The sequence below is a fragment of the Oncorhynchus kisutch genome, linkage group LG19 (assembly GCF_002021735.2).
Source record: "Oncorhynchus kisutch isolate 150728-3 linkage group LG19, Okis_V2, whole genome shotgun sequence".
Lineage (NCBI taxonomy): Eukaryota > Metazoa > Chordata > Actinopteri > Salmoniformes > Salmonidae > Oncorhynchus > Oncorhynchus kisutch.
Genome location: NC_034192.2, coordinates 3,051,301 through 3,064,270, shown reverse-complemented (window position 1 = coordinate 3,064,270; position 12,970 = coordinate 3,051,301). Strand labels below are relative to the sequence as shown.

Sequence of the window (12,970 nt, the reverse complement as noted above, 5' to 3'; positions counted from 1 at the left end):
CCTATGGAAAAATGGGTAGAATTGCAGGAAATTAGCTGTAAAACTGAATTTATTTTCTATACGCCCCATGGCAAAATGTGTAGATTTACATTTTTCTCTCCACCATAATATTTTCCTGCGAGGTGGGGGGCCCCTCAACCAAATCTGGTTTAGGGCTCCCAAAATAAAACACGTGTTTCTGGAACGCACTGGCAGGGACAACCCACAGGGCGTTTGGGGAGGGATGAGTTTGATCATATGTGGTTGCTTTTGTAGTGTTATTGTGCAATTTCAAGGTAAATGACCCCACTTGACTGTCACAGTGGTTTAGTTTAATTTACAGAAATCACTTCAAATAGCTAGGTTTTCATCCAATTGATGACAGATTTTCATGGGAATATTCAAAAAATATGCATAAAGAAAATATGCACATTTTCCCACCAGTGGTGTGTTTCTACCAAACGGATTCCTTGAGGATAAAAATCAGTGCATGTTGACATAGTGCAACAAAATGTACTTTTTTTGCTTAAGTTTTCATGTACCGAATAAAAATGGAATGGTTCAATGTGTTTCCATCGCTTTTGCATCTCTACCAATAGTTTTTGCACAAAAAGTGTTGCATTAAAATAGCAAATGAGCCTAGTCTGGTCTTGGCACATGCCCTTTAGCTAAACAGCTTGCAGATACTGTGCGGGTAGGATAGTCTACAATACATGATGAGATTATTAATGAGAAGAGCGAGAACATTTTATTTGTCAAACGGCAGTCAAGTATCGATCATCATGTCACCACAATAAGACCCTCGATATTTATTGGAAAGGAGCATCAAACTCATACATACTGGTCCGTGCACTTTCACCACCCTGTGAAGTTCATCATCATTTATTTCATAGTGGGAGTACCACACACCATGTCATCGCCTGACTTCAATATTTGTATTGAATACAATACACACTACTACAACATATCTACAATACAAAATCCATATGTAATGTGTGTAGAGTACGCGTGTTAGCGTGTGTGTATGCGTGTGTCTGTGCCTGTGTGTGGCTCTTCACAGTCTGTGCTGTTCCATAAGGTGTAGTTTAATGTTGTTTTTTCAAATCTGATTTTACTGCTTGCATGAGTTACTTGATGTGGAATGGAGTTCCATGTAGTTAGTCATGGCTCTATGTAGCACTGTGTGTTTCCCATAGTCTGTTCTGGCCTTGGGGACTGTGAAGAGGCTTCTGGTGGCATGTCTTGTGGGGTATGCATTGGTGTCTGAGCTGTGTGCTGGTCGTTTAAGCAGACAGGTCAGTGCATTCAACATGTCAATACTTCTCACAAATGCAAGTGATAAAGTCAATCTCTTCTCTATTTTGAGCCAGGAGAGATTGACATGCCTATTATTAATGTTAGCTCTCCGTGTACATTTAAGGGCCAGCCATGCTGCTCTGTTCTGGGCCAATTGTAATTTGCCTATGGCCCTCTTTGTGGCACTTGACCATATGACTGGACAGTAGTCAGGTATGACCAAACTAGGTCCTGTAAGACTTGTTTTGTTGATAGTGGGGTCAAGAAAGCAGAGCAGCGCTTTAATACGGACAGACCTCTTCCCATTTTAGCTACCGTTGCGTCAATATGTTTTGACCATGACAGTTTACCCTCCTGGGTTACACCAAGCAGTTTAGTCTCCTCAACTTGCTAAATTTCAACATTATTCATTACAAGATTTAATTGAGGTTTAGAGTTCAGTGAATTACATCAATATTTGCGCATAAAGCCTATTTGCGCATAAAATGTAAAGTCACAAAAAGATTCCACTATGTCGAACTAACAAATGATCTCTCAACATTTATAAAATTGTATTGAAACTTCTTGTTTCCATCACAGCTGTCGTGTTTTTTTTTCTTCATAGCGTGGATGGAAACATGGTTAACGAGGCCATTTGCATAGTTCGGTCCATTGAGTTGTGCTTTTATTTATTTCAGCAAGGCAGAGTAAAGATGTGTATACATATTTGGCTGTTCAAATCCAACCAACAGCATGCCTAGAATAAGGTTGTGTCCTCCTGTCACCTCATATTCATCATTTGATCTCAAATTGCTGGAGTAATACTTTACTGTCCAAACACTTGTGGACTTATGATTCTGGACTATACATCTAATTCATGCAACATTTGAAAAATGCATAATTTCCCACCACAATATTTAGACAATATAATATTCTCTCCTGAAATTGTTTGTGTTTTTGTGCAGTTTATTAATCAAAATAGAGGGGGTTCCAGTTCTTTGTCTCAGGAGTTGCCATCACTTTCCCAACATACGGTGGGCTCCCTGCAAAAGCACACCACAATCAGCTGGTCTGCAAAATAGAACTGACACAAAGACCTGACAATGTGTGGGGTTATCTTTCACTTTATTTTGACAATAATTACATGATGTACATAGTGTTTCATTGAAACAAGAGTGTAACACTGGTGGGCGATGCCCTCTGCTCCTGAGGTCAAGAGATGTCTCACATACTCTCTAACCAAGACGTGCGTAAAGCATGAGAGAACAGGTTATCAGGGTCACAAATAGAAGTGTGTTACACAAAGACCACTGCCACTATGCTTTGGTAGGTTCCACTTTAAACATGGTCTTTCAGAATTACAGCAAGTGGAAGAGGGAAAACTCTCACTATGGTTCCAGAAATGAAAGTGAACAGTTCCATACTGAATCATAGGGGGGTAAATTGATAAAGACCAAATTCACCAGCTATTTTTATAGTTTAGTGAAATGCCAATAGAAGGTTAAACAAAACATAGCATATATACAGTAGTTCAACTCATAGATATATATATATATATATATGTACAATATATAAATATAGTAAAATAGATAAAATTACATTGATTTCATGTTCTTCCATAAATAATCGCAGGACAATAACAGTTTGGATGATGTGTGAGGTTAACATTGGAAGCAGTGAGCCGCTCGCCTCGTGTTTGTGACGAGGTGACAAGCCGACATTACACTATCCTTATCAATCATTTCGTAACTTTTTTTGTACCTACGGTTATGTTTAATAAGGAGAAGCTGCCAACCGTTAGAAAAACACTGACATTTTGACAGATACACTGAGCAGCTCACACGACATTCCTCCGCCTTCCCTCAGTTCTGCATGGAAGCCATTATGTAATGTTGATGTGACGTTTGGTTATATGCGGTCTCAAAACCGTCATAAAACAAACTATTTTAGCAAGTTAAACAGGTACATTTACAACCACGCATGTGGTCAAATTCAAGATTTTCTTCCGTAAAGAAAAAGTGTAACGTCCGGGAGCATGGGAGCATGGGATGGGAGCATGCCCCATCGACAAGCAGTAGTATCATCGCTGTGCTAGATTTGAACAAGGTCTTCAATACATTATAATGCATAATACATTTCTTTAAAAGAGATATTTTGCAACTTCCAGTGTGGGGTTTTGAGAAGGCAGGTTTCGTTGATTCATACTAAGCATTTTACAAGTTAAGCCGACACCACTAGCTAGGTCACACAGCCTTGGTACAAATACTGATAAGCGGTCTAGTAGTCCGTGAACATACAATTTCCTCACAAGTGTGCTGAACATTAAGTGCTTTTTAAATATATAAACACATATTACAAATACCTTTTTTGGCAATGTTAAAAAAAAAAATGTTGAACAAATTATTCACCTCGAGTAGAGTCTGCTGTCACGTTCTTCACCTCTAATGAGTTCTGCGATTCCAGGATGTCCGCGGTTGCATGCGGCCCTGGTTGAGAAAAGTTGTCGCCGTGCCCAAAAAGCTGAGCTCACACGCAGTACCTGAATATGAGCTGCAGTGGAACTCTACAACTACACCATCCCTGTTTGAGGCACCGTCAAATGTTTCAACTGTACCAGAATAACAAAAGAGAAAACGTCCAAAACGGGAAACGAAACAAAGAAAGCACAACGAAAGGAAAAAAGATCATCACCACCTGTGTGGCTTAACTGCATACTGTACAAAGTTCAGTACATTCTCATTGGAATGGTATAGTCTCTTGCTTAGAGTTCAAAGCCAAACATTGTTGTATGTGAGGTCATATTCTTCTTCTTGGGTAGCAGTCTTAGCGGTCAGATGTTTAGCGGCTGAGCTGCGGATGGTGTGGTGCCCCCCCTGGTGGATGAGGTATCCTAGTGTCCATTGGCGGCTTGTGAGGCATTGTTGATCCAGTCAAGGGTGATGAGGGTCAAGCTGCCGATCATGACAAAGAAACCACTGCACAGGAAGATGGATGCCTGGAGAGAGAGGGAGAACAAGACGGTCGGGCTTAGCACAACAAACACATCAAGGCTTTCTTCTCCACTATAGGATTGATGCTCCTTGCCAGGAGTCACAGACCACAACACTCACAAACACATAAATTGCATGGACTAAAAATAAGCGGGATGGTTTCTTACTCCGATTTTCTGCACAGACTTCATGGGCTCCTTCTTGACCAGTTTGATATAGAAGGCCGAGGGCAGGATGAAGATCAACATGGCTGCCGCAGATGCACCTGAAGAGGAAGATGACAGGCTCAGTGGGGATGTTCACCTCTTTTCTTTCTCTATTACAACTTCTGGATTCTGTGCTGTTCAACTTCTAGAAATGCACCTGACCAACTGAACACATTCACTCACCGATGAAGCCGAAGATGTCTCTGATGGAGGGGACGAAGATGACCAGACAGTTTGTGCTGGCCAGCAGAACCATGGTGATGATGGTGTGGCGGATCCAGCTGAACTCCTTGGAGGCACACAGCAGTTGGTTGACTGACGTGCGGATCTACGAAAAGACAGACAGAGACGGGGGACCAAGGTCAACATGGTGGCAATACCGAACTTGACAATGCTCACAAGTTTTGGATGGATGGATAGAAGGACAGCTGGATGGACAGAGAGACAAGCTGCCAGCCAGACAGATAGATAGATGTGGGGCTTACGGGAAACAGCACCACAGGGACAGTCAGGGTGACAGCTGTCAGCACGGCCAGACGAACGATGAGTAGGATCACGTCAGACTTGTAGACCTTGGAGTAGGTGTGCAGAAGTTCGGACTCCACATGCACTGTAAAGCCAATCCAATACGGTCATTTAATTTATGCTTTGTTTCCTTCTCACTTATAAAGCCACATATTCAATTCCTTTCCACACCTTTCAAATATTCAGATATCCAGACACAGGGCCCATGTGTGACCAACTGGGTATCGAACCCTGGTCAGCAATGCTCTATAATAACCCCTACGGTAAACATTCACTCAATGTTGGTGTTCGTTCAGAATTGTCTTTGTAACCTGCCTGTTACATGTCCAGCCAAATCAAACTGAGATTGGGAGGTCAATTGGAATACAGCTAAGATTATTTGCGGTTGTGCGTAACCTTCGCACCCTCGTTCATTCATTTTCGTCATGTCGTCCTTGCTAACGAGGGCCAATGCGTAGCCATACTTTTAGGGAAGTCTGGAACATGGCTGGACACCTGCTGCGATGTCCTTGCCCGTAACAAATATACAGGATCATTGGTGTATTGGACAGATGATTCTGTGTCTTGTTTTCTCATGGGGGACAGTACTTGCATAACAACTGGTTGTATGAGCCCCGAAACGGACTGTTTCCTGCTCAAACTAGTTTTGTATCCGACTGTTAAATGGATGAATATGTTTCTAAGGGGGGCGGGGGTGGCTCACCGTTGAAGGTCAGATATCCGAAGAGAGCAGCCAGCAGGTACATGATGAACATGGCCAGGAAAGACACGTTGGCCACGCCCTGCATCTTTCTACGGGAACGACTGGGAAAGAAGAGGAGGTTTAGACAACACAGAACCACTGTTCTTTTCTCTGTCTTCCTTCACAGGTACTTCAGATATAAACTGTGTGTGTTTGTGTGTGATTGTGCACTTCTGTGTGTGGCAGCTGGGTAAACAGCGATAGACTCACTCTTTAAGCTCCTCGTACATGGGCAGGACAGCGGGGTGGCAGACAAAGGCGAACGTCAGGATAGGAACAGCATACACAGTCTGAAGGAGAGCGATAGACAAGACCGTTAGACATTTGACACATGCACAGACACACAAAAAACCTAATACAGGTACGAAAGCACTTGGATATCCATTAAGTAGTTCTCTTTCCATTTATCGATTTACCACTCAACATATCTGTCCATTTCTCACCTGAGAGTTGAAGACAAAGTATTTGGGTGTGCAGACGTCCTCGTTGTAGACACCGGCGGTGGTGTTGAGGAAGCCCATCGTGTTGTTCAGGACCTTGCTAACCGTCTCGTTCAGTATCACGTCCATGTTAGGGACGTAAGGGCACGGGATCTGGAACTTCTTATAGATCACCTGGAAAAGCAACCAAGCCCATTTAGACTCCCATACAAAAGGTACAGACTATTGGCTACATACGTTGCTAATTGGCGATATAACTACTACAGATTGAAACTCATTACTTTTAGAAAGCAACGTACAATAGAGGGGATAGGTCATTTGAAATGCTTGCTCATGGTCTGGCTAGTGTGAGCAGGTCAGAATTGTAAACCAATGTGTCAGTTATTCAGGTGTTCTATCTTCATTTGACCAGTTTCTCACTGGATGAAAATTGTCCTGCAGCAACAGGAATTTTAAATTTCTGTATGGATTATAATGAATGGAGATGTGGTTGATACATTTTAGTTAGGATAAATCAAGATTGACAGTATTAAAGTGGAAATTACAAACCTTAGAAGCCGCTTTAAACCTTAAATACACTCAAATTTGCATTTCCTACTGTGCAGGAACATTATCTTTTACAACAGAGTTATAAAATTAAGATATCATATCTATAGGTGAGCCATTCACTACAATAACCTGAACTGTAAAGACCACAACAGCGGAGTAGTTTACGATGTTGACTCACCACAATCAGAAAGAACACCATGCAAAGCAGGGAGAAACCACTTGTGTAACCAAGGTAACCTGAAGTAAGGTAACAGAGAGAGAAAAAAAAACTATTGAGTACTTCATATACTGTGGAAATGTAAGATAGTAAATATACTAACAACTGTGTAATATCCCTGTTATAACATATATTAAAACCATATTACAATGAATAAGAATGTACTCTTCTAAGGCAATATATTAACTTTATCAGTCAAAAAGGAATCTAATGTAAACAAACTGTTCTGGCCCCTATTACACACATACGTTGCCACAGTGCGTCACCATCCCCTGCCCTTTCCCAACATTTTACACAAGTGCTGCATTTCACAACACACACAGACACACACACACACACACACACACACACACCACACACACAAAGTAAAGTGCCACACTCTGTATTGTGTCTTACCAAGGTTCCTGAGAAGTGAGAGTGGCAGGATGATGACAACTGACACCAAGATCACTAGATAGTCCCCGTTCGCATACCACTCTCTGAAACGCACAGGAGAGACAAGACCTCGTCATACACTGTACACACATATCACCACACAGTTTAATATAATAACACACAGTTACGCCCACACACACTTACACACATTCATATCCCAACATTTATCTAGCTTTTGTGAAAAAATATGACCTATATCAAAGCTATTGTAGCGTTCGTTTCTCGTTTGACTGTTGTTGTAAAATACAAACATGGCAGAATGTCTGCAATGCACACAGAAATAGCAGCCTGCACTTAGGGTGGTCTAGCTACATGCTGGCAACACTACATGAATGTTTGATGGGCCAGTTGGTTGGTCTGAATGAGCTCATCCAGAGGTCTGTCTCTGTGAAGCACTGGCTCTTCTAAAAGGACCCTTTGAACGGCTGCCGACAACACACTGTCCCACCTCCCTCTCTCTGCTGAGAGGGACAAAGAGGCCTCTTCATATCTTCCCAGCACAGCACTCAAAAACAACCCACCGCCATTTTGAATGACACCAAAGTCACTGCTTCACCTCGAGGGTCGACCTCTCAAAATCAACCATGGGCCATTTTTCAAACCAAACTCTAACAGCAGACTAAAAGAATCACACACACACCAACGCACACACAGAATCTAGAGACAAAGCTGCTTACCCGTTGGTAGCTCCCACGAAAGCTTGGATAACGATCGGCAGCTCGTACTTCACAATGTAGAGGTAGCTGGACATGGCTGCAAAGGTAAAGGCAAAGTCACGGTTAATCAAAGTCATATTGTGAATCAGCGACTTCGAATCAAAACAGGCCTGTATTTTGTTCCAAAACAGACATCTCTGAGACATAAATGGTTCTAGAAGCACTAACTAAAGATGTTAGTTGGTTCGCAGTAGGGATGTTTGTTCCATTGGAAAGTCTAGTACCCTTGCAAATATTTATTGTAAACATTTACAGAACCATTTGGTTTATGGGAAATGGGCTGCTCTTCCTTTTCTGTGTGTGACCACTGACATTTAAACTTTGGACTTTTTTCCACATAGTCTCATTGATCCACTAGGAGTTGACTGTCTCCCTGACTTTGATCTGTCTTTCTGAATGACCATTGAAGTGTCCTTAGTTCTCACCTCCGATATTCTGCATGGTGATGGAGATGGATGCAGCCAGTTTCCCGGGCATCCCGAAGGCCTTGTAACCCAGCTGTTCATAGACCAGCGACCCTCCTTCATTGGCTGTCTTTAGAAGCAAGTGCACAGAGTACAGGGAGAAGATGGACACAGCCACCAGGAGAATTCTGTGGAGAGAAGAGGAACATTGTATCATGAGTAAGGTACGCAACCAGGCCTGCAAGACTAGTAAGGACTATTATCGACTGGTATTAACCACACTGACACCCTGTAACCCGGTTGACTACTGATAGGTGCACATTGGATAAGTGCAAGCTTTGTTTCCATTCGGTGCATTTCACCAGTCCCAATTCAAACACATTATTTTTACTTGATCTCCCGATGGTTCCATCTGAAAGGTCAACGCAAGGCTAAAATTCACATGGAAAATGTGTTCTGACCATCGCAAGGACACATCTCATGTTGACCATGTTGAGGCTGGGGAAGTGACATACAAGCGACTTCTCTACTGTACTGTAGCACCCAAACACAGGGATCAATAGGTTCTGTCTGTGAGCTGATCTGCAAAGACCTTGTCATGGGGACAGTTTTGATGCATCACAGCTATGCACAATCCAGATACAGGGATGTGATTTGGACAATGGGCTCCAGGTTAGGATATTCTATCTAGCAGCCAAGCCGTGCAGAGCTAAAACTGTCTCACTGTATTAATAGTAGCAATTGTGCCACTGAGAAAAATGATCTCTAAGCGATATAAGCTATGGTCACATTATGAAGGCCTTGTGAAAATCATTTCACTCACACACACAACTTCAGAACCACAACACAGTGGTATAGAGACGATTACTCAACTCAGCTACTTGTCACCGTTTACACTTCTGCCCATAATAGTTTAGTCTACATTTTATCACATCATATGCACTTCACTGACTCACCAAATATACCTTAGATGACCCCAAGGTAATTGTTTTCACTCTGTAAATACTGAATCTACCCAGCGGTGAAGTGTTTGCAAGTCCCATGGTGTGGAAACCTTTTGCAAACAACGTTTTTTTTTTTAAACAGAGGCCTTTGTGAAAATACACAAATGATTTTATACCCTGAAGATGGTATGTTGGCGGAAATGCATAAGCCAAATGAATAAAGGGTTTTGCATTGAGTGCCCAGGTTTTTTTCAGTATGGTATATATATTTTACAGAATTTCTCCTACTTCACAACACTACACAAATAATCAGAAGTATTATATTCATAATTCATATTCATAAGCTGTTGGAGGAAGTGACCCTTCAGACTGGCTACCCACTGGGCACAGACGTCATTTCAACGTCTAGTTTTTATTTAAATTTGGTTGATTTGTCAACTAACATGAATTCAACGTGAAATCAACAATGTAATGTCATTGGATTTTGGTTAAACGTTGGTTGAAATGACTTGTAATGAGTGTAATGGAGAGAAGAAGAGTCTACTGGAATGGCGGGGGGGGGGGGCTCCATTCATGATCTCATGTGAGGCCCGTTTACCGTAGCTTACACTTTATATAACTCTTGCCCCAATGCAGAAAGATTAGCGCTGCTAAGCGGCTTCCCCCCGGCTTCGAGTGACTGGCCCAAATGAAAGGCCCCGATGCTAGTGCGCCACACACCCAACCCCAGCGCTCACACTCGTACGCCCGCTGTTTGTAAACACTGGCCTGCGTGGCTACTAGCTACCGTGCCCTGCAGTAGCATAAGCTTTGATCTCTGTAGGCTGTACTCACCAGCCTACTCTAACTCCCTTCAGGGTTATCCAATGCCCTGTCTTAGACAAGGACACATCTCCAGTAGACTGTGGATAAATGCTGTGCTCAGGTTGTATGTACAGTATCTATGCCTCACATTGGTACATATTGAGATGTGTGAAATTATTGTGCTCTACCTGGTGGTATATCACACTGCCAAGTTTAGAATGTGCTGTATTGCCTCTGATATGACGGAGTGCATTCAGACTCAGAGAGTTCCACCAACTATCTTCTACACTAGAAACATACAGTGATATTCTATATTGCATTCTATTCAATGTGATGTTGACTTACATTTGAGTTATTTAGCAGATGCTGTTATCCAAAGCGACTTACAGGAGCAATTTGGGTTAAGGGCCTTGCTCAAGAGCACATCGACAGATTCTTCACCCAAGGGATTCAAACAAGAACACTTTGGGTTATTGGCACAACCCGATTAACCGCTAGGCTACCTGCCGCTCCTAATTCCTACTACCTACTTCCCAGATTCATAAAGCTGAGCTCCATTTCAATTGTGGATGTGTATTTTCATTCCAATTATTTATATATACACTAGTTGACTGACAGGGGGTGCTGTTTTGATGCTACTGCACCTTCATCTTGGCACCCTCCCACCATTGTAAAAAATATTTTGGAAGCTATCAAATAATATACATGTATTAATGTGTACATTTGTTTTTGCCACATTCATAGAGTAAACAGACACCTAAATGCATAATTGAAAGTATATTATTTGAGTTAAACATAAAAAAGCACAAAAAATATATATACAATGTTTTTCCTTAAAGTAGAATGGTACTAATGTTACTGTCCCCACTACAACAACAAAATACTTAAATACATGTAATTTTGTCCTTGAAAAATTGTATTGAAATACTGTAGAATTCCATTCATTCCTATGGAGGACTACTCTTTGTGGGGACTGCCAATATGGCCGACCGGTGGCTTCAAAGCCTCTCATTGGCCAATACATTGCATCAGCAATCCTGGGATATATCATTGGTGTTAACCTCTTTAAAACAGACACCACTATCTCTTCGTCACACCTTGCAAGCTGCGGACATTGCCATTGGATGACACAGTGTGAACGTTGATTGACCCTGCAGTACAGTTTACAGTTTTTATTTAGAAAGCCCTTTTTACATCAGCAGATGTCACTAACTGCTTATACAGAAACCCAGCCTAAAACCCCTAACAACAAGCAATGCAGATGTAGAAATAATCTGCAATTGATTTCATTGAAACCCAAGTCTGACACTGTCATACAGGATCACTAGAACAGTACTCACACAAAGAGTGCAATGCCAGTGTTGGCCATGGCATAGGAGAGACCCAGGATGCCGCTGCCCATGATAGCATTGCCCAGGTTGAAGACTGACATTCCAAAAGAGGCGGTGCCTGGATGCTGTTGAGAATAAAGTCAAATATACTCAGTAAGAAAAAAAACTCAAATAAAAACATAGTAAACCATTGGTAGCCTAGGTGTTATCAGTCCAGCACTTACATAATCTGTTTCATACTTCTTCTTGTCCAGGTGGTAGTCTGGAAGGAAGTTTTGACTCTCCGCATCCATATCGGGATATTGACTGGAAATCAAACACGCATAAATCATTTATTTAATGGATTAATCCCATTCCAATTCAGCCGTTAAAACAAACATAATACAAGTTCTACAAAAAGATGCAAGTTGATGACATTTCTGCGGTTAGAAACACAAGCATAGGTCTACTGCAGAGCATCTTCAGACCCAGCAGGCTGCAGTGCCTCACCTGTCAATAGGAACCTTCTTGGTTGGACAGGAACTGTATTCATGACTATTGGAACTGACACTGCTATCCTCATCTGGGGAAATGCTGAAGCGGCTCATCTCTGTCTTTGCAGTGGCCTGTTTCATGCTGTAAAATAAACAAACGGAAAACCTTGAAGCAATTTGTGTTAATTTGTGAACTTCTTGCCTGCACCATTCCCACTCTCTTTTTGTATTGTTCCGTGAGTTCTACCAGGGACGTCGAATAATCAATATTGGAAAGGGAGAGACTAGGCTACTCATTGCGCTGCAGCTACCTCATAAATTTGAAGTCATGTGACCAGACGAAGGGGGGTTGACTCATCCCAGGAGCCAGTGGAAAAATACCAGCCGCCCGGCATCCGCGTCTATCCACATCAGCGCAGCGTCACATACCCAAAATGAATGACAAAACCCATTGCGCAAGCCTTTTCATCCACAATTTCAACGTGTTAAATAAGAAGAATTGCCATTTTAATCGGCCAATATATGTAACTAACAAATCACGTTTATTCAAACAGAATGTGAGATCATGTTATTAGTTTGGGGTTTTAAATGATAGAGCACAGCCTAATCTAAAACATTTTAGACATGGGACTGTTCAATAATTCGATTTTGGGCTCCATTTAATAAGATTTCTTCCATGACTGACTGATGGAAACAAAGGCACGTGCTTGTCTATTATGGACTGGCACCATTTTGCGCAGAGCTGTAAGTCCTATATCTGTCTTAGATATCCTCAACTGTAGCTTACAGTCATTCATTTGGGTTGCATAATTTCTTGGACGTTGATGTCTCTTATTTACAAGTATCCCAAATAAGTGAAAAGACTCAACCATCAAATCCATTACATTCCTTCCTTGGTTACCGCCCCGACATTCCTCTAGAAAGAATGTGGCCCACTAGC

General features: G+C 41.9%; 1 protein-coding gene across 1 annotated transcript in view; it reads right to left on the bottom strand.

The window, feature by feature from the left end:
* Positions 1–2,358: 2,358 nt before the first annotated feature.
* Positions 2,359–12,970, bottom strand: part of LOC109896581 (sodium-coupled neutral amino acid transporter 2-like) — an 11,392-nt gene continuing 780 nt past the window's right edge. The window contains exons 2-15 of the mRNA XM_020490855.2: positions 12,047–12,172; positions 11,782–11,863; positions 11,567–11,682; positions 8,500–8,666; positions 8,036–8,111; positions 7,320–7,402; positions 6,885–6,943; positions 6,161–6,331; positions 5,928–6,007; positions 5,679–5,779; positions 4,936–5,060; positions 4,634–4,778; positions 4,412–4,509; positions 2,359–4,249 (exon numbers count right to left, since the gene is read on the bottom strand). Coding sequence (XP_020346444.2) covers positions 4,145–4,249; positions 4,412–4,509; positions 4,634–4,778; positions 4,936–5,060; positions 5,679–5,779; positions 5,928–6,007; positions 6,161–6,331; positions 6,885–6,943; positions 7,320–7,402; positions 8,036–8,111; positions 8,500–8,666; positions 11,567–11,682; positions 11,782–11,863; positions 12,047–12,171 — 1,533 coding nt within the window. The 5' untranslated portion in view covers position 12,172 and the 3' untranslated portion in view covers positions 2,359–4,144. The remainder of the gene's footprint in view (positions 4,250–4,411; positions 4,510–4,633; positions 4,779–4,935; positions 5,061–5,678; positions 5,780–5,927; positions 6,008–6,160; positions 6,332–6,884; positions 6,944–7,319; positions 7,403–8,035; positions 8,112–8,499; positions 8,667–11,566; positions 11,683–11,781; positions 11,864–12,046; positions 12,173–12,970) is intronic.